At 43.5% G+C, this 23,595-nt stretch overlaps 1 protein-coding gene across 1 annotated transcript; it reads left to right on the forward strand.

Moving 5' to 3' along the window:
- Nucleotides 1–17,930: 17,930 nt before the first annotated feature.
- Nucleotides 17,931–23,200, forward strand: LOC128778002 (uncharacterized). The gene is given in 4 exon segments (XM_053905731.1): nucleotides 17,931–18,869; nucleotides 18,871–20,727; nucleotides 22,436–22,720; nucleotides 23,088–23,200. Coding segments are annotated over 3 exon segments (2,940 nt in total). The 5' UTR covers nucleotides 17,931–17,972; the 3' UTR covers nucleotides 22,622–22,720; nucleotides 23,088–23,200.
- Nucleotides 23,201–23,595: the final 395 nt, after the last annotated feature.

Below are 23,595 nucleotides of genomic sequence, written 5' to 3' on the forward strand. Positions count from 1 at the left end.
ACAGGGACTTAATTTATTGTCTTCATTCTTTAGTTTCTTTAACCTAGAACAGTTACCACTCTTGTTTTTAATTTGTCCTCAGTGTAAGTGACAGTTTTGAAGAATGCACTCTTTGTTTTTCAGAATGTCTCTCAGCATGGATTTCTGTGATTGTGTCTGTTATCCTGTGTCTCAGGTACAACATTTGAGCAGAACTTCTACACACAGATGATGGTGGGACCTGCTGAGTGTATCACCTCAGAGGCAAAGGTTATAAGGAAATGTTGGTGGACTAGATGTGTGGATAAGTTTCTTTTTGGGAGAAGCAGGAGACTTGCCTTGATTGTTGAAGTGAGCTGGGTAGAGAAATTGTGCCCGGAAGATTTTCAGGGTCCTGAAGGAGCTCTGTCAGCTCCCAGATGCAGACTGATCAGAAATCTAATTCTTAGCATAGAGTATCCCAAAGAATCTGTTACAGGAAAATGCCCAGATGATTCCTAGGCTCATTAATTTGAGAAGTAATGTGTAACTAAATGGTCCCTGGCACAGGTTTCACATTTAGGATCACCATGGGGTTTCAGAAACACCATCACGTGTGCTCTACTGACGTCTTCCATTTTCATTCTGTGAGCTGTTATGTCTCCAGGACTCATTTCTGAGAGTGGAGCCCAAGCTCTGGCCCATGGGGGCGTAACAGGGGTCTGCTGTGCCTGGTTTTGTAGGAGGATCTTGGTGCCGTCTCGTCCCCTGTGCTGTAGCAGGATTTGAGATGTTTCTAGGAGGGCAATGTCTCTGAAGACAGGGGAGGAGAAACTTGTGGTAGGACCTTCAGATCAGAATTGTTTGTCTTTGAATCCATCCTGTGGAAAAGGACATGGAAGGGCAGCCTTTTCTGCCTTTGAAGGTGCTTCTGCTTGTGGGGAGGCAGGCAGAAGGGAAGGTGTATCAGTTTGCTGCAGTTGCCATAACAAGGACCCTGAACAGAGTGACCAAAACAACAGAAATTTATTGTGTGGCAGTTCTGGAGGCTAAAAGTCCGAGATCAAGGTGTCCTCAGGGCCATGCTCTCTGTGAATATCCTGGGGGAGAGTCTGCTCCAGGCCACTTTCCCAGCTTCTGCCTCCATGGCTTATGGCAGCATAACTTCATGTTGTGTCTACCCTTCATGTGTGTGTGGTTTATTTTATTTTTTTAATTTACATCCAAATTAGTTAGCATATAGTGCAACAATGATTTCAGGAGTAGATTCCTTAATGCCCCTTACCCATTTAGCCCATCCCCCTCCCACAACTCCTCCAGTAACCCTCTGTTTGTTCATCATATTTAAGAGTCTCTTATGTTTTGTCCCACTCCCTGTTTTTATATTACTTTTGCTTCCCTTCCCTTATGTGCATCTGTTTTGTCTCTTAAAGTCCTCCTATGAGTGAAGTCATATGATATTTGTCTTTCTCTGACTAACTTCACTTAGCATAATACCCTCTAGTTCCATCTATGTAGTTGCAAATGGCAAGATTTCATTCTTTTTAATTGCAGAGTAATATTCCATTGTGTATATATACCACATCTTCTTTATCCATTCATCCATCAATGGACATTTGGGCTCTTTCCGTATTTTGGCTATTGTTGATAGTGCTGGTGTAAACATGGGGGTGCATGTGTCCCTTCGAAACAGCACATCTGTATCCTGTGGATAAATGCCTAGTAGTGCAATTGCTGGGTTGTAGGGTAGTTCTATTTTTAATTTTATGAGGAACCACCATACTGTTTTCCAGAGTGGCTGCACCAGTTTGCATTCCCACCAATGCAAAAGAGATCCTCTTTCTCTGCATCCTCGCCAACATCTGTTGTTGCCTGAGTTGTTAATATTAGCCATTCTGACAGGTGTAAGGTGGTATCTCATTGTGGTTTTGATTTGTATTTCCCTGATGATGAGTGATGTTGAGCATTTTTTCATGTGTCGGTTGGCCATCTGGATGTCTTCTTTGGAGAAGTGTCTATTCATGTCTTTTGCCCATTTCTTCACTGGATTATTTGTTTCTTGGGTGTGGAGTTTGAGAAGTTCTTTATAGATTTTGGATACTAACCCTTTATCTGATATGTCATTTGCAAGTATCTTCTCCCATTCTGTCAGTTGCCTTTTAGTTTTGATGACTGTTTCCTTTGCTGTGCAGAAGCTTTTATTTTGAAGAGGTCCCAGTAGTTCATTTCTGCTTTTGTTTCCCTTGTCTGTGGAGACGTGTTGAGTAAGAAGTTGCTATGGCCAAGATCAAAGAGGTTTTTGCCTGCTTTCTTCTCAAGGATTTTGATGGCTTCCTGTCTTACATTGAGGTCTTTCATCCATTTTGAGTTTCTTTTTGTGTATGGTGTAAGAAAGTGCTCCAGGTTCATTCTTCTGCATGTTGCTGTCCAGTTTTCCTTCATGACTTGCTGAAGAGACTGTCTTTATTCCATTGGATATTCTTTCCTATTTTGTCAAAGATTTGTCATACGTTTGTGGGTCCATTTCTGGGTTCTCTACTCTGTTCTGAGTGTCTGTTGTTGTGCCAGTACCATACTGTCTTGATGATTACAGCTTTGTAGTATAACTTGAAGTCTGGGGTTGTGATGCCTCCTGCTTTGGTTTTCTTTTTCAAGATTGCTTTGGCTGTTCGGGGTCTTTTCTGGTTCCACACAAATTTTAGGATTATTTGTTCTAGCTCTGTGAAGAATGCTGGTGTTATTTTGATAGGAACTGCATTGAATATGTAGATTGCTTTGGGTAGTATCAACATTTTAACAAAATTTGTTCTTCCTATCCAGGAGGATGGAATCTTTTCCCATGTTTTTGTGACTTCTTCAATTTCTTTCATAAGCTTTCTATAGTTTTCAGTGTATAGATTTTTCACCTCTTTGGTTGGATTTATTCCTAGGTATTTTATTGTTTTTGGTGCAACCGTAAATGGGGTCGATTCCTTGATTTCTCTTTCTGTTGCCTCATTATTGGTGTAGAGGAATGCAACCAATTTCTGTGCATTGATTTTATATCCTGCCACTTTGCTGAATTCATGAATCAGTCCTAGTAGTTTTTTGGTGGAATCTTTTGGGTTTTCCATATAGAGTATCATGTCATCTGCGAAGAGTGAAAATTTGACCTCCTTCTGGCCTATTTGGATGCCTTGTATTTCTTTGTGTTGTCTGATTGTAGAGGCTAAGACTTCCAATACTATGTTGAATAACTGGTGAGAGTGGACATCCCTTTCTTGTTCCTGACCTTAGGGAGAAAGCTCTCAGTTTTTCCCCATTGAGGATGATATTAGCATTGGCTCGTTCACATATGGCTTTTATGATCTCCGGGTATGATCCTTCTATCCCTGCTTTCTTGAGGGTTTTTATCAAGAAAGGATGCTGTATTTTGTCAAATGCTTTCTCTGCATCTATTGAGAGGATCATATGGTTCTTGTCCTTTCTTCTATTGATGTGATGAATCACGTTAATTGTTTTGCAGATATTGAACCAGCCCTTCCTCCCAGGTATAAATCCCACTTGGTCAAAGTGAATAATTTTTTTTAATGTATTGGTGGATCCAGTTGGCTAATATCTTGTTGAGGATTTTTGCATCCATATTCATCAGGGAAATTGGTCTATAGTTCCCTTTTTTAGTGGGGTTGCTGTCTGGTTTTGGAATCAAGGTAATGCTGGCTTCATAGAATAAGTTTGGAAGTTTTCCTTCCATTTCTATTTTTTTGGAACAGCTTCAAGAGAATAGGTGTTAACCCTTCCTTAAATGTTTGGTAGAATTCCCCTGGAAAGCCATCTGGTCCTGGACTCTTGTTTAGGGGAAGGTTTTTAGATTACTAATTTTATTTCCTTACTGGTTATGGGTCTGTTCAAATTTTCTATTTCTTCCTGTTTCAGTTTTAGTAGTGTGTATGTTTCTAGGAATTTGTCCATTTATTCCAGATTGCTCATTTTATTGTCATATAATTGCTCATAATATTCTCTTATTATTGTTTTTATTTCTGGTGTGTTGGTTGTGATCTCTCCTCTTCATTCTTGATTTTATTTATTTGGGTCCTTTCCTTTTTCTTTTTGATCAAACTGGCTAGTGGTTTATCAATTTTGTTAATTCTTTCAAAGACCCAGCTTCTGGTTTCATTGATCTGTTCTACTGTTTTGTTTTGTTTTTTGCCTTTTTTGTTTGTTTGTTTCGATAGCATTAATTTCTGCTTTACTCTTTGTTATTTCTTGTCTTCTGCTGGTTTTGGGTTTTATTTGCTGTTCTTTTTCCAGCTCTTTAAGGTGTAAGGTTAGGTTATATATCTGATATCTTTCTTCCTTCTTTAGGAAGGCCTGGGTTGCTATATACTTTCCACTTATGACCTCCTTTGCTGTATCCCAGAGGTTTTGGGTTGTGGTGTTATCATTTTCATTGGCTTCCATATACTTTCTAATGTCCTCTTTAACTTCTTGGTTAGCCCATTCATTATTTAGTCTCCAAGTATTTGTTACCTTTCCAAATTTTTTCTTGTGGTTGATTTCAAGTTTTATAGTGTTGTGGTCTGAAAATATGCACGGTATGACCTCGATCTTTTTGTACTTGCTGAGGGCTGATTTGTGTCCCAGTATGTAGTCTATTCTGGAGAACATTCCATGTGCACTGGAGAAGAATGTATATTCTGCTGCTTTAGGATGAAATGTTCTGATTATATCTGTTAAATCCATCTGGTCCAGTGTGTCATTCAAAGCCATTGTTTCCTTGTTGATTTTTTTGATTAGACGATCTGTCCATTGCTGTGAGTGGGGTGTTGAAGTCTCCTATTATTATGGTATTACTATCAATGAGTTTCTTTATGTTTGTGATTAATTGATTTATATATTTGGGTGCTTTCACATTTGCCACATAAATGTTTACAATTGTTAAATTTTCTTGGTGGATAGACCCCTTAATTATGATATAATGCCCTTCTTCATCTCTTGATACAGTTTCTATTTTAAAGTCTAGATTGTCTGATATAAGTACGCCTACTCCGGCTTTCTTTTGTTGACCATTAGCATGATAGATGGTTCCCCATCTCCTTACTTTCAATCTGAAGGTGTCTTTAGGTCTAAAGTGGGTCCCTTGTAAACAGCATATAGATGGATCTTGTTTTCTTATGCATTCTGTTACCCTGTATCTTTTGATTGGAGCATTGAGTCCATTGATATTAGAGTGAGTACTGAAAGATATGAATTTATTGCCATTATGTTGCTTGTAGAGTTGGAGTTTCTGGTGGTGTTCTCTGGTCCTTTCTAGTCTTTGTTGCTTTTGCTATTTAATTAATTAATTAATTAATTAATTTCATCTTTTTTCCCCCTCACAGAGTCCCCCTTAAAATTTCTTGCAGGGCTGTTTTTGTAGTCACAGATTCCTTTCATTTTTGTTTGTCTCGGAAACTTTTTTTTTTTTTTAATTTTTTTTTAACGTTTATTTATTTTTGAGACAGGGAGAGACAGAGCATGAACAGGGGAGGGTCAGAGAGAGGGAGACACAGAATCTAAAGTAGGCTCCAGGCTCTGAGCTGTCAGCACAGAGCCCGATGTGAGGCTCGAACTCACGGACCATGAGATCATGACCTGAGCCAAAGTCGCCGCTTAACCAACTGAACCACCCAGGCGCCCTGTCTTGGAAACTTTTTATCTCTCCTTCTATTTTGAATGACAGCCTTTTTGGATAAAGAATTCTTGGCTGCATGTTTTTCTGAATCCGCACACTGAATATATCCTGCCATTCCTTTCTGGCCTGCCACGTTTCTGTGGATAGGTCTGCTGCAAACCTGATCTGTCTTCTCTTGTAGGTTAAGGACTTTTCTCCCTTGCTGCTTTCATGATTCTCTCCTTGCCTGAGTATTTTGTGAATTTGACTATGATATGCCTTGTTGATGGTCAGCTTTTGTTGAATCTAATGGGAGTCCTCTGTGCTTCCTGGATTTTGATGTCTGTGTCTTTTCCCAGTTTAGGAAAGTTTTCAGCTATGATTTGCTCACATAACCCTTCTACCCATATTTCTCTCTCTTCCTCTTCTGGGACCCCTATGATTCTGATGTTGTTCCTTTTTGATGAGTCACTGATTTCTCTAATTCTTAAATTTTTTAAAATGTTTATTTACTTTTGACAGAGCGAGAGAGAGACAGAGCATGAGCAGGGGAGGGGCATAGGGAGAGGGAGACACAGAATCCAGGCTCTGAGGTGTCAGCACAGAGCCCAACGTGGGGCTCGAACTCACAGACTGCGAGATCATGACCTGAGCTGAAGTTGGACGTTCAACCTACTGAGCCACCCAAGTGCCCCTGATTTCTCTAATTCTTAAATCATGCTCTTTTGCCTTAATCTGCCTCTTTTTTTCCTCCTTCATTATTCTCTATAAGTTTGTCCTGTATATCGCTGATTCCCTGTTCTGCCTCATCCATCCTTGTCACTGCGGCATCCATTCGAGGTCACAGCTCAGTTATAGCATTTTTTATTTCATGCTGACTAGCCTTTACTTCTCAAAGAGGTAAAAAATCTGTATGCTGAAAACTATAGAAAGCTTATGTAGAAATTGAAGAAGACACAGAGAAATGAAAAAATATTCCATGCTCATGGTTTCAAAGAACAAATGTTATTAAAATATCAATACTCTCCAAAGCAATCTCCACATTCAATGCAATCTCAATCAAAATGCACCAGCTTTCTTCACAGAGTTAGAACAATCCTAAAGTTTTTTTTTTTTTTAATTTTTTTTTCAACGTTTTTTATTTATTTTTGGGACAGAGAGAGACAGAGCATGAACGGGGGAGGGGCAGAGAGAGGGAGACACAGAATCGGAAACAGGCTCCAGGCTCCGAGCCATCAGCCCAGAGCCTGACGCGGGGCTCGAACTCACGGACCGCGAGATCGTGACCTGGCTGAAGTCGGACGCTTAACCGACTGCGCCACCCAGGCGCCCCAATCCTAAAGTTTTTATGGAACCACAAAAGACCTCAAATAGCCAAAGGAATGTTGAAAAAGAAAACCACGGGCGCCTGGATGGCTCAGTGGGTTGGGCGTCCGACTTCGTCTCAGGTCATGATCTTGTGGTTCGTGGGTTCGAGCCCCACATTGGGCTCTGTGCTGACAGCTTAGAGCCTGGATCCTGCTTCGTATTCTGTGTCTTCCTCTCTCTCTGACCCTTCCCCGCCCATGCTCTGTCTTTCCCTCTCTCAAAAAGAAATAAACATTAAAAAAACGTGTAAAGAAAAAAGAAAGAAAACCAAAGCAGGAAGTTTCATAATTCCAGACTTTAGCCTGTATTTCAAAGTTGTAATCATCAAGACAGTATGATATTGTCACAAAAACAGACACATAGACCAATGGAATATAGTAGAGAACCCAGAAATGGACCCACCAATGTATGGCCAACTAATCTTTGACAAAACAAGAAAGAGTATCCAGTGTACTGGATGGTGCTGGGAGAACTAGACAGTAACATGCAGAAGAATGAAACTGGACCAATTTCTAACACCATACACAAAAATAAATTCAAAATGGATGAACAACCTAAATATGATTCAGGAAACCATCAAAATCCTACAGGAGAAAACAGGCAGCAACCTCTTTGTCCTCAGCTGCAGCAACTTCATACTTGACATGTCTCCAAAGGCAAGGGAAATAAAAGGCAAAATGAATTACTGGGACCTCATCAACATAAAAAGCTTCTGCAGAGCAAAGGAAACAGTCAACAAAACTAAAAGGCAACAAATGGAATGGGAGAAGATATTTGCAAATGACATATTGGATAAAGGGTTAGTATCAAAATCTATAAAGAATTTGCCAAACTCAACACCTGAAAAACAAATAATCCAGTGAAGAAATGGGCAGAAGACATGAATAGACCCTTTTCTAAAGAAGACATCCAGATGGCAAACAGACACATGAAACGATGCTCAACATCACTCATCGTCAGGGAAATACAAATCAAAACCACACTGAGATACCACCTCACACCAGTCAAAGTGGCTGACATTAACAACTCGGGAAAGAACAGATGTTGGCGAGGATGTGGAGAAAGGGGAACCCTCTGCACTGTTGGTGGGAATGCATGTTGGTGTAGCCAGTCTAGAAAATAATGTGGAGGTTCCTCAAAAAATTAAAAATATAATTACCCTACAACCCAGCAATAGCACTACTAGGAATTTATCCAAAGGATACAGGAGTGCTGATTTGAAGGGGCACATGCTCCCAATGTGTGTAACAGCGCTATCAACAATAGCCAAAGTATGGAAAGAGTCAAAATGTCCATCAACTGATGAATGGATTAAGAATATGTGGCATATAGTATAGTCAAGACATACTTGACGATGTAAAAGAATGAAATCTTGCCATTTGCGACCATGTGGATGGAACTAGAGGTGTTATGCTAAGCAAAATAAGTCAGAGAAACACTAATATCATATGATTTCACTCATGTGGAATTGGAGAAAGTTAACAGATGATCAGAGGGATAAGGGATAAGGATGATCATAGGGATAAAATAAGATAAAACCAGGGAGGCAAACCATAAGAGACTCTTAAATACGGAGAATAAACTGAGGATTGATGGGTGGGGAAAATGGATCCGGAGCATTAACGAGGGCACTTGTTGGGATGAGCACTGGGTGTTACATATAAGTAATGAATCAGTGGATTCTACTCCTGAAGAAAAGACTACACTGTATGTTAACTAACTTGAAAATTCAATAAATAAATAAATCCAAGATTTAAAAAAAAGGTGTATTTTGATGCCATAAAAAAAGGCATATTTGCAAACTACGTTTTTTCCAGATGATGAGAAAGAGGCCTGGAGAACTGAAGAGCAAAGGAGGAAAAAGTCTTTCTCAGGCAAATATTGGCTTCCAGGTAAGATGCTGTGTCCTTTCTTCTCCCTGAGAGGTCATTTGTTTATAACTTGAAAACCTTTACTTCTCTCTCTCAACCCTGTCACCCTGGCCCCTTGTCCTGGACTCTGTGTCTCACACGCCCACTCTCCTCTCCAGCGCTCTCTGTCCTGGGCCCATGGTGCCCTCCTGCCCAGACTGCTTCTTTCCCTCAGGCTTTGCATCCTTTCCCACACACTAGTGGTCTCTAGAGATGCTAGCTAGAACCTTGTAGTTGTTCTTAGTAATTGGCAAGTAGGAAGAATGTTTGCAAAAATATTCTGAGGACCCAAGCCTATCACTGCTAGTGCTGCTTCAGGTGAAATGCTAATTGCCGTTGTGAGGGGAGGCGGGTGTCACACAGTCATAAACACACATCTCAGGGCCCAGCTGCCCATCTTGCACACGTACTCACTTCTCTGACTGTCAACACAGAATCTGGCTCAGTGCTAAAGCCACACGGGAAGGTGGAATACCTCCTGAACCAGGAGCTGAGTTGGTATAAAGAGATGGGGTCCTACACCTACACCCATCCCTGATGGCTCCTAAGGCTCATAGTGTAATCCTCACTGACAGTGATTATGTGGTTTCACCCAAGTGGTCATGTAATCTGATTTTTAATGTGTTTGAGGGCTGTATTTGTGGACTCCCTGTTCAGCCTACTTTGCAGGAACCATAGACATAATGGTCAGGTTTCTAAGGTGCATTCAACTAAATAGTCAGATGAATGTATAGTAATCATTTGATTGTGTACAGAAAAATGTGTCTGATCGCTGTTGCTGGACTAGAAATGTTTTCTGTAACTCCACACCTATGACGCACTGAATAGATAAAATAATTGTGTCTTGATTATGGAGAGACTTTTCCCAGTAATGTCAAGGAAACAGCTTTTAAATAAAATGTAACTTTGGTTTCAGGGTGAGATTTTTAGGCTCAAATGTATCTTGTGATATTTCTGATGCTTTTAAATATTATAATAGCAATCCAAAAAGTTATATCACTTATACAATATACAAAGTTCTTGCATTAACATTCCATTTTGCATATTTCTTATAGTGCAATATCTTTCACAAATCTTGCTTTATTGGTACTAATTTTATTTAACTCAAGTATTAATAAAAGTGATATTATGTACATATGTGTGTGTGTGTGTGTGTGTGTGTGTGTGTGTGTGTGTGTGTGTGTGACACCCTACTTACAGAGTTCCTGTGTCTTGTGGTATTGCACTTTTGTTCGTGGAATGAAAGCAAATGATTCTTTCTGTTGTCATCTTAATGGAACATGGGTCAGCATGTGGCAGGTCATTAAATCCAGGTTGTCACGGGGCAGGAACCTGCAGCTTTGTAGTCCTGCCTCAGTGCATCTACAGTTTACTGAGGTCTCTAGGGTATTATTCACAGTTTGTATTTGCCTATAAGAAAAAGTCTTCATAAATAACTAGAAACTTGTTATTAATAAAAATTCAAATTAAATAGCACTAATCTAAATTGATATGATAAGGTATAAATACAAATCTAAATTTAGATCTTGGTTTATTTAAAGAACACACCTGGAACACTTATGTGGCTCAGTTGGTTAAGTGTCCGACTCTTGATTTCAGCTCAGGTCATGAGCTCAGCGTTCCTGAGATCGAGCCCCACGTTGGGCTCTGAGTTGGGATTTTCTCTGTCCCTCTCACTTCTGCCCCTCCTCCACTTGCTCTCCCTCTCTCTAAATAAATAAATAAAATATTTTAAAAATACAGAAAAAATAAAGAACACAGCTTACTAGCATTTTCTTATATTATGGATTAAATGCACGAATTTTGTTCCCCACCCAGCCATGTTCCAGTCCCCACTCTATCCCTTATTTGTGAATGAATTCAGACAAAGCAGTTAACCTCTCTGTGCTTATGTAGTCCTCATCTTTATAAGGAATGTAATAGTGCCTGCCTCATGTATTTATAAGAAATATTAACTTAGTACATGGGTGGTTGTTATAACACTGATTCACATGTAGCAAATGTTGTATAACGGTTGTTCATGCAACTCTTGGAAGGCCCTAAATGACTGAAGAACTTTAAGTAATTATTTGAAAGTAGGAAGTGTTGGGAAGTGGAGAATATCGGATTTCAGCTGACATGATTCATGTGGCCCCTGCCTCCTATTCCCACCCAGGATTCTCTAGCCCAGAAGACAAGTATCAGTCACTTAGGACTGACAGCATGGCCACCAGGGATCTGGCAATAAGAATGATCTTCTTACTAGTGTTTCCTGTCTTCTCTTCATTGTGATTCCTCAAAACCTAAACATAAGTGGAAGCATTCTTTGTTCTCAGTATGTGCTGCTAAATAAAAAGGAAAAATGGGGAAAAAAATATAAAATCCCCTCGTCTTATGAGAAATCTGTAAATCGAATGTATTTCCATAATGTTTGTTTGGTAATTTACTCATCCCCCTCAGAGTCTCCAGTACAATTATGAGAGGCTAACCCAAGAATGGTAAACAGAACATACTGAGCATTTTCTTCAATGTTAACAAAAAATTATAATAACTGTAATATTATATAATTATCTTGTAAATACTCGTGTGATTGACGTTTTACTAATGTCTGCCATTCTGGAGGAGTTCAGAATTTATGTGTATATAAACACCAGGTCTTGAAAAAATCCAGATATTATGGAGAAAACTTTGAGCATGTAACTTGAGCATGTCACAGTAAATTTTCCAAAAGTGAAGTAGGCATGGGATTCTAGGAAAAAGAGCCTGGAAATGGGTCAGCATGTGGCAGGTCATCAGTTACACTGAAGAGAATAGTGCTGGAGGGAAAATAAAGTCAGCAAAGAAAGCTTTGGGGAGCCAGGTATAATTGTGTAATGTCATACCAGAGAGGCGGGAGTCAGTCATGTGAAGTGTGATGTTTGGGAGCATGGGAGATAAGCTTGTGGGAACATTTTCAGGGAGAAATGGACAGGTTGGACTGGAGAGGGTAGTGGACAGCATAGAATTACATTTTAGCTGGTTCTTAACCAATATCAAGTGATTGTGACATTTTTATAAGCCATGAATTCCATGGAATTGGTACCTGGAGAAGAAAGATTTTTCCCTCCTTTGTGAAGATGATTTGGGCATGTTGGGAAGAAAGAGGTTTGGAGGTGCACACTTGAGTCTTCGAAGTGAAGATATTAGTTAATGTTGGAGACTTCCACTCAATTTGGAGCCCTGAAGGGAGTGCCATCTGTAGGGCAGAGACATGAATCCATTCTGTTTATGTGGATTTTGTGACTCCTTGATTTTCAATTCTCTTTGATTTTAGGAGAGATTTTTATATAGCTATCTCTGTATTTACATTCTGAAGCTGATGTAAACTATTGAGAATTTAATAATTTGAAAAAAATTTTTTACCCAATGGATATATCCATTTTTACAGATTAAAGATAGAACCTTGTACCACAAATGGAATCCATATTTGTAGCTCACATGAGGCACGTAAATATTAACTACATTTTTAGATCACAAAACACGAAGAAAAATATATAAATACATGCCTACCTTCAATTATTGTGTGTAGGGATCTATATCTGTGTGTGATCTGTGTGTGTTTATACATATAAATGTAGACTTAATTATGTTTGTTATCTATCAATTAACATATTGGAAAATTGTACATTAAGAACAATTTTAGGGGTGCCTGGGTGGCTCAGTCAGTTAAGTGACCGACTTTGAGTCAGGTCATGATCTCACAGTTCGTGGGTTCAAGCCCCACGTCAGGCTCTGTGCTGCGCACTTGCTCGGAGCCTAGAGCCTGCTTTGGATTCTGTGTCTCCTTCTCTCTCTGCCCCTACCCTGCTTGTGCTCTGTCTCAGTCTCTCGAAAATAAATAAATGTAAAATTTTTTTTTTTAAAAAGAATTTTAAATAGTACTAGTTACAATTATGACAAAACTCAAAATGTATGTGATAGTATGTGTATATTTCCATGCTAGTTGTTTGATTGTAAAATTCCATAAAATGTATTTTTAATTTTTATACTTTAATTCAGTTTCTTTGCCATACCTCTTATGAAAACATCCAATGAATGTAGTAAAAATTGCTTCATTTTTAAAGGTATAATTAATGCATTTAACTGTAATATAATAATTGATACATTTGAATGCAATGGGGCTTATTATTTAATCTATGTTAACTACTTTTCTATGGATTGCAAAATATAATTTTCATTTATAATTCTACATTATAATTGAACTTCTTTCTTTGAAGTTGTATACTCATCATTTCTGTTTTACCTAGAAATTTCAGCTTACATTTAAAAGCTAATCACAGTGTCATTTTATTTAATATTCTTAAACCCCACCTTTATAATATATGGACAGCTCTAATCTATTTACCATATCCCATCTTTTTGAGGCTGATATGTATTTGAAAAATTTAAAGACACATGCACTGGTGATAAGTGCATTGCTCAAGAAAAGTTCACAAAGTGAACACATTCTGTACTCAGTACCTAGATCAATGAATAGAATATTGTCAGACTTTTGCTCCTTACCAGTCACTATTCCTCTGGGCCATCAGTACTCTGACATGCATGGCACAACATAGGTTACTTTAGCCTGTCTTGCATCTTATATAAAGAAGGTAATAGAGCATTAACTCTTTTGTATTTGCTTTTGTCATTCCTTCTGTTGTTTATGAATTTATTGCTGCATGCTGTTATTAATCATTTATTGGCATTCCATGTAGGGTTCCATGTTATTAATCATTTATTGGCATTCCATGTAGGGTTCCATTGTGTGCATATAAAACAATTTACCTAATCATTCCACCATTAATTAGCATATGAGTGGTTTTCAGTTTGTGACTATTAGGAATACCACTGGTATCTAAATGTAGACCATGCTTTGTTGGCACATATACATATTTCTGTTGGCTATATAAGTAACAGTGGAATTGGTGGGTGACAGGTTGACAGTTCTGTAGCTTTAGGAGATAGTGCCTAATGGGTTTGGAAAATGTACAGAGTTTCACACCCACCATCAGTGTAGGAGATTTTTGGTTTGTGCACATCCTTGTCAACAGTTTCGATATTTTTTCATATTTCTCTTTGACTTCTGGTTAGTGTCTGATGGTACCAAGTAGTGATTTTCTTTTAATGTCCTTGATTACTATGGAAGTTGAGCATCCTTTCACATATTTATTAGACATTGGGCATCCTCTTTTTCAAGTATGTGTTAGTTTATTTTGTCCATTTTTATTGTGGACAATAAATTTTTTTGGTTGTTTGTTTTTTTGGTTTGTTTATTTTTTCTTATCGATTTGTAGTAATTCCTTTTATCTGCTGGATAAGTTTCCTTTGCTGGTCTCTTTTCTCACACTGTCTCTGTGTCTCTTGGTCTTTCCTGTGTGTGTTGTGTTTTGATAAGGAGAAAGTCTTAATGTTAATGTAACTATTTTCTCTTTTATAGATAATGTTTACTGTTCTGTTCAATAAATTCTTTCCTATTCTAAGACTACAGTTATTCTCCTTTTTTAAAACCCATATATCACTTTAAAATTTAGATTGGCAATCCATCCAGAATTGTTTTGCTGTATGTTTGGGTAATGTATTCTATTTTCTTCTGAGAAGAAAACAAGTTTCAGTTCACTGAGAATATGTGATATTGTTCCTTCTTTTCATTTGCTTTCATCTCTCCTTGCTCATGCAGGTTGACATCACTGCTCCTTTGGATCCATCTTTCCTGTGAATGTCCTGGTAAATCTGGGTCTCTTCCTGCTCCTTCAGTCTTTCACAGTGCCACAGCACCACACAACCAAGGGCAGTCTTGGTATCAAAAATCTTCAATGGATCTTTTTACTCAATCAATCATAACCAAATTTTTAAGGGAAAGGTGCACCCTACGGGGAAACGATTCTGCATGATCCTCTCATTTTTTTTTTTTTTTCATATCTTGTTTCAGCTGCTGTCCTGGAATGGCTTGCAAACATTTTTGTGTAACAGCCTCTGAGGATGGCAATACTGTCTTTCTTGGGGAAAGGGCAGATTAACTACCTGGCCAATGCACTAGAGATAATGCCTTCCTCAGAGGCAAATGTTGGGCAGATGCATTTCTAATTCAACTGAAAAAATTGGGTTTTCTGAACTTAATTTTCTCCAGCTGTGACATGAATCTACTGTGTGTGCAGCATCCACCTGGACTTCTTTGCATGGCCCCCGTGAGACCTGTGGAAGCAAAGGGAAGAGATGTGAACACAAAGCTCTTGCTGCCTGTTGCGCATGCATAATACTGCCTTTGTCTCAGTCCCTGGCATCTCGTGTCTTCTACCAGCATCCTTGCAGCTGGCAGGCTAACTTACTGGTTTGTAAATGGGGTAAAATCTTACACCCTTTACATTTCTTGACAGTCTTAGCAATGAGGATAGGGTAGCTATTGAGCCATACAACCACCAGCCTTAGTGTGTTGTCATAGTAGCAGAGGAAAGCTATGTTGATGAGGTAGTTTGGGCCTCTCTCAATCTGTGTGGACTGCTGTAAGAAAATTCCACAGGCTGGGAACCTTATAAATGAATTCATATCTCACAGTTTTGGAGGCTGAAAATCTGAAATCAGGCTGCCAGTGTGGTTGGCACGGGCCTTCCTCTGGGTTGCAGTCTTCTTGTATCTTATATTCACAGGGTGGAAGGGACGAGGGAGCTCTCAGTTCTCCTTGTAAAGGGCACCCATCCCATTCATGAGGGCAGAGCCTCCCAATCATGCCTCAAAGGCTCCACCTCCAAATGCCATCACCTTTGGGGTTAGGTTTCAATATATGAATTTTGAGGAGACACAAACAGACCATAGCAGGACCCTTTGGAACAAGTTCAACAACCAGTTGTTGTTTCTACTGTTAGAATGTGACAGGAATTGTGTTATAGGCTTGTGCTTCCCCATCCCAGAAATTCCTGAGGGGATTATCCCAGTCAGGGTGAGGTGCAGGTAGAGAAGTGTTACTGGGACACACAGCCTTTCATTTGCCCCCAGTGTGTGTATAAGGGCTAAGGATTTAGGTCAACCTCTGATGTACCAGGTTTTCATGATACACATGATATACTGTCTGTTTGCAAGTTAGAGGCCTCAGTCTCAATCACCCTGTCTCACGTGCTGTCACCTATCTGCCAGTAGGGGTGGCTGATACCACCTGCTCAAGTTCAGAGTCCTGTATTCCAATGAAAATACGTTAGAACTCTATGGGCACGTTTACAGTGCTCAATCCCTCCAGCAGTGAGGGAAAAACCCTTGTTTCTTTGCCTTCCCATCACCTAAAAGGAAGTCCAGCCCTTACTGGACCTTAATGGTGTATGGGAGACGGCACACGTCTCTGCGAGTGAGAGTCTGTCATTTGGAGCCTTTGGCAAAGGGAGTCAGCCTCTACCTAGAAGCTCCCTAGGGGGTGTGAATTTGAGGCTTCTGTGACACACTCACAGGTGTGCTCTTTTAAAGTAGCAGTGCTTAAAAACTAAATTAAATAAAGAGTTTTTAAAAGACTGGTTAGCTTATTAGTGAGCTCTCCTCAAAACTGATCCTTAGATGCATTTCGACTGTGTGCCTTGATATTCCAATTTTGGACTGAGTCAACACGGACTCACTTGTAACAGGATAGAAAGGGCCCCAAAATTCCCATGTCCCATGGAAAGTGCATATTCAAGAATGAAGGCAAACTCTTTCTAGCAACATGTCAGCTTGACCAGAAAAAGTGGTACCTGCCCCTTGAGAAGACATTTTTAGCTCCATGCTTTGGTGAAAGCCACTGGCACTAGGAACCCTCAATCCTCTGAGGGTCCCCTAAAAGCATGTCCTTGTTCGCTGATGGTTTAGGTAGTCTGAACCCTAATGGTGTCCCCTGGGCCACTGGAATGGGTTAGTCTCAGTGCCGGCTCTGCAAATCTGAAATCAGAGGCAGTGGTTTCCTTCATTGGTCACATGTCAGATTCCTGGGCTGCTGCCAAGGGTCTAGCTGTCGAGTGTGCGACTTGGAAAACTATGGATGCCAGATTAAGGACCGCCCTGCCTTTCTTGGGCTGTGAACTGTGGAAACCAATTGCATCGCTCAAATACTTGTCTGGGTCACTCATTCAGATGCCCATGGTGAGGCCTGTTCTTTACAGAGTCTGCCCAGAATCAAGTTGCTGTTTGAGACTGTTTCTGACTCAGAGAGTTGTCTGTACATGGCACGCCTGTGACCTCTGAAAGGGCGGGCCTATGCCGGCCGACTCCATCTTGTTCTGTGTTCTCCACCTTGAGTGACTATGTCCCCGACATGACCCCTTTTCCGGGAAAATCACAGAAACCTCAGACTGCGCCTCCTCCCGTTGAGTAACCTCCCGTTCACCCGTTCAAACTTTCTGATCAAAACACGCCCAGCGACCTGCGTAACAGGACTCCGACCCTTCCCCAGCCAATCGGCCGAGGCCACGACCCTTCCCCAGCCAATCGGCTGAGGCCACAGCCATTACCTCACCAACTGCCCCTAGACCCCTATAAAACCTTTGTGCTTTTGAAACTCGCTCTCTCTCCCTGGTATCTCACCACTGCGTCGATGCAGGTAGGGGATTGAGCTCGAGCTAGCTCGAATAAAGGTTCTTTTGCTTTTGCATCGGACTCGGCTCCCTAGTGGTCTTTGGGGATCACGAATTCTGGGCATAACATTTGGGGGCTCGTCCGGGATACCCAAGACCCCTGAGGGACCCCCGACCCGGAGAGCCTGACTGGCCACGGTTAGTGTCTGTCTGTTTGTTCTGTCTTTTCTGTGTGAGCTCACTTCTGGAGTTCTGGTAGTGCCCGACGCGGTCTAAGTGGACGCACTGGAGGACCACGGGCCGGGAGTTTCGGAAGACGTTCCGATTCTCCCTTCTGGAGGGACGTGGAATCCCCTCAAAGGTCTGAGACGAGGCGGGTCACTCCCGCTGGTCGGCGTGAGGCCGTCATCTTTGGAGGGACGTGGAATCCCCTCATCGGTTTTGGAGGGACGTGGAATCCCCTCAAATGTCTAAGCTAGCTTTCAGTTTTGCTTCCATGGAGTTGGAAGATTTTCTAGGGGCCCTCTGTCTGTTTTTGTGTTTCTCTGTTTTGTTCTGTGGACTTACTGGACAGACGTTATGGGACAGACTCAGACTACTCCTCTAAGTATTATGATTGATCACTTTAAGGATGTGAGGGGAAGAGCTAACAACCTCAGTGTGGAAGTCCGAAAGGGTCGGTGGCAGTTTTTTTGTTCTAGCAAGTGGCCAACTTTCAATGTCGGATGGCCACCAGAGGGGACCTTTGACCTCCCTACCATCCACCGAGTCAGGAGTATCATCTCTCAGCCTAAGACGGGCCATCTTGATCAGCTCCCTTACATTATCACTTGGCAGGACCTTGTAGAAGACCCACCCTCTTGGCTTAAGCCCTTCCTAGCCCCGCTCCCTCCGGAGCCAAAACCCATTCTTGCTTTGCAGGGGACAAAGAAGAAGAAAAGTCTTATCCAGCCTTCAGCACCCCTCTACCCTGTCTTACAGGGGGGTACTGAAGAAGAATTAATTTTTCCTCCCTCGTATAACCCCTCTAGGATGCTGGAAGAACACCATCCTCCCCCTCCGGGGGAGGCAGACGCTGTTCCGAGAGCAGGAGGCGGAAACGCTCCAGTGGGAAGCCCGCCCTTCACCAGACAAAGGGCTCAGAGGGAGCAATCCGCCTCCGCCGCCGACTCCACTATTCTGCCCCTGCGAGCCACCGGACCCCCAGACGCGGAGGGGAACCAGCCCCATCACTATTGGCCTTTCGCCACTAGTGACCTCTACAATTGGAAAGCTCAGAATCCTAAGTTTTCCGAGAAACCGGCAGGGCTTATTGATTTATTAGACTCTGTTCTTTTTACCCATCAGCCCACGTGGGACGATTGCCAGCAGCTTTTGCAGGTCCTGTTCACGACTGAAGAAAGAGAAAGAATCGTCAACGAGGCCCGAAAACTAGTTCCGGGCACAGACGGGAATCCCACCACCAACCAGGCTCAAGATAGATGCCTCCTTCCCCTTAACTCGGCCCCAGTGGGATTTCAACACGGCAGAAGGTAAGGAGAGGCTCCGGGTCTACCGCCAGACTCTAATGGGGGGTCTCCGAATGGCTGCTAGAAAGCCAACCAATTTGGCCAAGGTAGGAAATGTACAACAGGGAAAAGATGAATCTCCGGCTGCCTTTTTAGAACGGATCATGGAGGCATTCCGTACCTATACCCCCATGGATCCAGAGGCTCCGGAAAGCAAGGCAGCTGTTATCATGGCCTTTGTAAACCAATCGGCCATAGACATTAGGAGAAAATTACAGAAAATAGATAGACTAGGAGAAAAAAGTCTGCAGGACTTACTGGTGGTAGCCGAAAAGGTATATAATAACCGGGAGCTTCCTGAGGACAAGCAGGCTCGCGCCATGGCGGCTGCCAGCAGTAAGCAGACTCGAGACCTGGCCAGAATACTACTAGCTACCACTGCTGACTCCCCTGAGGAACGAGACCACCGTCTCCGGCAGCTGGCAGACGACGCAAGAAAAGGTAAAAGAACCACCAAGGGGGGGAAGCAGAGGCTGCAGAAGGATCAGTGCGCATACTGCAAGGAGATAGGGCATTGGGCCCGAGATTGTCTGAAAAGGGCCGGCGGGAAAGGAAGCAAGACTGATCGAGTAAAAGTCCTAGAGCTAGATGAACTAAGTGATTAGGGGAGTCGGGGTTCGGACCCTCTCCCCAAACCCAGGGTAACTCTTAAAGTGGAGGGGACCCCTGTTGACTTCCTTGTTGACACCGGAGCACAACATTCGGTCCTCCGCACCCCACAAGGAAAACTAGCCAGCAAGAAGTCCTGGGTACAAGGGGCAACTGGTATGAGCCAGTATTCATGGACTACCCGAAGAACGGTAGATTTGGGGACGGGCCGGGTATCCCACTCCTTTATGGTAATACCAGAATGCCCCTACCCGCTGTTAGGACGGGACTTACTGACCAAGATTGGAGCTCAGATAACTTTCAGACAAGGGGGGCCTCAGGTCACCGATGGCAAGGGCCACCCCATCCAGGTCCTGACCATGAAACTGGAGGATGAATACCTCCTCCACCAGGAGGCGCTCCCGAGAGAGGATAATATAGACAGATGGCTACAAGAATTCCCCTCGGTTTGGGCAGAGACTGGGGGGGGGGGGGGGATGGGACTAGCCGCTCATAGGACCCCAGTCCTGGTAGAGCTCAAGCCAGGAGAGAGTCCGGTAAGGATCAAACAATACCCCATGTCACAGGAGGCCCGGAAGGGGATCCAGCCACACATCCGGAGACTACGAAGCCTAGGGGTACTAGTTCCTTGCCAGTCTGCCTGGAACACCCCCTTACTGCCGGTCAAAAAACCTCACACAAATGACTACCGACCGGTACAAGACCTCCGGGAAGTAAAGAAGAGGGTCGCGGACATACACCCAACTGTTCCCAACCCATATACTCTCTTGAGCTCCTTGGCACCCTCCAGGGTCTGGTATACTGTACTAGATTTAAAGGACGCCTTCTTCAGTCTGCCACTGGCACCCCAGAGCCAACCCCTGTTCGCCTTCGAGTGGCATGATCCGGAGGAGGGCTACAGCGGGCAACTCACCTGGACACAGCTGCCTCAGGGATTCAAAAATTCACCCACCATCGTTGACGAGGCACTACACGAGGACCTGGGTGAGTACAGAAGGGAGCACCCTGGCCTCACCCTTCTACAGTATGTAGATGACATCCTGATTGCTGCCGACACGGCCAAAGACTGTGAGCGAGGGACCCAGGACCTGCTGGCTACCCTGGGGGCCTTAGGGTACCGGGCATCCACGAAAAAGGCTCAGATATGCAGGGAGAGGGTAAGTTACCTGGGATATATCCTGGAGGGCGGACAGCGGCGGTTATCAGATGCCAGAAGAGAAACTGTCCTAAGGATCCCTACTCCCACCTCCCGAAAAGAAGTAAGGGAATTCTTAGGATCAGCCAGCTACTGCCGCCTCTGGGTTCCAGGTTTTGCTGAGATTGCCAGGCCCCTATATGAAGCTACCAAAGAGGGGAAAACATTTAAATGGGCGGAAAAAGAAGAAACTGCCTTTAATCAGTTAAAAAAGGCCCTCCTGGGGCGCCTGGGTGGCGCAGTCGGTTAAGCGTCCGACTTCAGCCAGGTCACGATCTCGCGGTCCGTGAGTTCGAGCCCCGCGTCAGGCTCTGGGCTGATGGCTCGGAGCCTGGAGCCTGTTTCCGATTCTGTGTCTCCCTCTCTCTCTGCCCCTCCCCCGTTCATGCTCTGTCTCTCTCTGTCCCAAAAATAAATAAAAAAAAAAACGTTGAAAAAAAAAATTAAAAAAAAAAAAAAAAAAAAAAAAGGCCCTCCTAGGTGCCCCAGCCCTGGGCCTACCAGACATTACGAAGCCCTTCCACCTCTTTGTACACGAACACAAGGGAATAGCAAAAGGGGTTCTAACTCAAGCCTTAGGCCCCTGGAACCGCCCAGTGGCTTACCTGTCTAAGAAACTAGACCCAGTGGCTGCCGGCTGGCCGCCATGCCTAAGAATTATTGCGGCAACAGCACTCCTAGTCAAGGACGCAGACAAACTGACCCTAGGACAGGAGATCTGGATCACGACCCCACACGCCATTGAAGGGGTCCTGAAACAGCCTCCTGATAGATGGATGAGCAACACACGTATGACTCATTACCAGAGCCTCCTACTCAACCCTCCACGGGTGCGGTTCCACCCCAGTGCAGCCCTCAATACTGCAACCCTGTTGCCCGACCCTGACCTAGGTGCTCCACTACATGACTGTGCGGGAATCCTGGAACAAGTACATGGATTCCAAATGGACCTGACCGACCGGCCCCTCCCCGATGCCGAGGCTACTTGGTTCACTGATGGCAGCAGCTTTGTGCGAGACGGACACAGGTATGCGGGTGCAGCGGTGGTCACCGAAACGGACACCGTATGGGCGGAGGCTCTACCCTCCGGAACGTCAGCACAGCGAGCGGAGCTCATAGCCCTCACCAAGGCGCTGATGCTGGGAGCTGGAAAACGGCTTAACATCTACACAGACAGCCGTTATGCATTTGCCACAGCTCATATTCATGGGGCAATTTATCAGGAGAGGGGGTTACTGACGGCAGAAGGACGGACTATAAAAAATAAGCAGGAGATACTTGACCTGCTTACGGCCTTATGGCTTCCTGCCAAGCTAGCCATTATCCACTGCCAAGGGCACCAAAAAGCTGATAACCCAGTAGCTAGAGGTAATCGAAAGGCTGACCAGGCAGCCAAGGCAGTAGCCCTTACTCCAGTCCCCACCATGACCATACAACTACCGGACCCGGGAGACCCAGTTTTACCAGACCAGCCCAAATACTCCCAGGAGGAGTTACAGCGGATCAAGAAACTCCCCATGGCCCAGGAGATAAAGGGATGGTGGTATACACCTAACAAGGAGCTCATGCTGCCAGACCGGCTCGGAGTCTCAATATTAGAGCACATGCATCGGTCTACTCACATGGGGGCCAGAAAATTAAAAGACTTAATCTGACATGCCGGAATCAAGATTCACCAAAAGGACACCAAAATAGAGCAAGTTGTATCTGCCTGCAAGACCTGCCAACTCACCAACGCGAGAGCCACATCAAATAAAAAAAAGGAACCAGGCTCAGAGGCACCAGACCGGGACCCCAATGGAAGGTCGACGTCACTGAAGTTAAACCAGGAAAGTATGGTTATAAATATCTTTTAGTATTTACAGACACCTCTCTGGCTGGGTGGAGGCATACCCAACCAAGCATGAAACGGCTCAGACGGTGGCTAAGAAGCTACTAGAAGACATCTTACCCAGGTATGGTTTTCCTGCCACGATAGTATCAGACAATGGACCAGCTTTTATCTCACAGGTAACGCAGGCAGTAGGCAAGGCGGTGGGGGCAAACTGGAAATTACATTGTGCTTATAGGCCCCAGAGCTCAGGACAGGTAAGAAAGAATGAATAGAACCCTAAAAGAGACCCTTACCAAATTAACCATGGAGACTGGCGGGGACTGGGTGACTCTCCTACCGTACGCCCTTTACCGGGTTAGAAACACTCCTTACACTCTGGGTTTTACTCCCTACGAGATCATGTTTGGCAGGCCACCCCCTGTTATTCCCAGTCTTCGAGCTGAACTTCTTGCAGAGTTTAAAGATCAAGAACTTTTTCTTTCCTTGAGAGGGCTCCAGAGGGCGCACGAGGACATTTGGCCGCGCCTCCGTGCCATCTACGAGGCTGGCCCGACCCCGACACCTCATCAGTACAAGCCGGGAGACTGGGTCTATGTCAAGAGGCACCACCGAGAGACTCTCGAGCCGTGCTGGAAGGGACCCTACATTGTAGTGCTGACAACCCCCACCGCTCTCAAAGTAGACGGCATTGCGACCTGGGTCCATCACACCCACGTTCGGCCAGCTGACCCCTCCTCGATCCGGAAGGACTTCGTCACGCGATGGGCCATCAGTCGGGACCAACACAACCCGCTCAAGCTCAAGCTCAAGCTACAGCGCATTCGACCCACCTAATATTGGTAACTCTGTTAACTCTGCTTGTCATTGCTCATGCTACCGGGAGTCCCCACACCCCCCAAAACATCACCTGGCAGATCATAGATACCAGCTCAGGGACAATACTTAATTAGACCTCCCAGAGCCACCCCAGGGACACATGCTTCCCAGAACTTAGCG

This window comes from Panthera pardus, unplaced genomic scaffold (assembly GCF_024362965.1).
Source record: "Panthera pardus isolate Hobbes unplaced genomic scaffold, ASM2436296v1 HiC_scaffold_18, whole genome shotgun sequence".
NCBI classification, from domain to species: domain Eukaryota; kingdom Metazoa; phylum Chordata; class Mammalia; order Carnivora; family Felidae; genus Panthera; species Panthera pardus.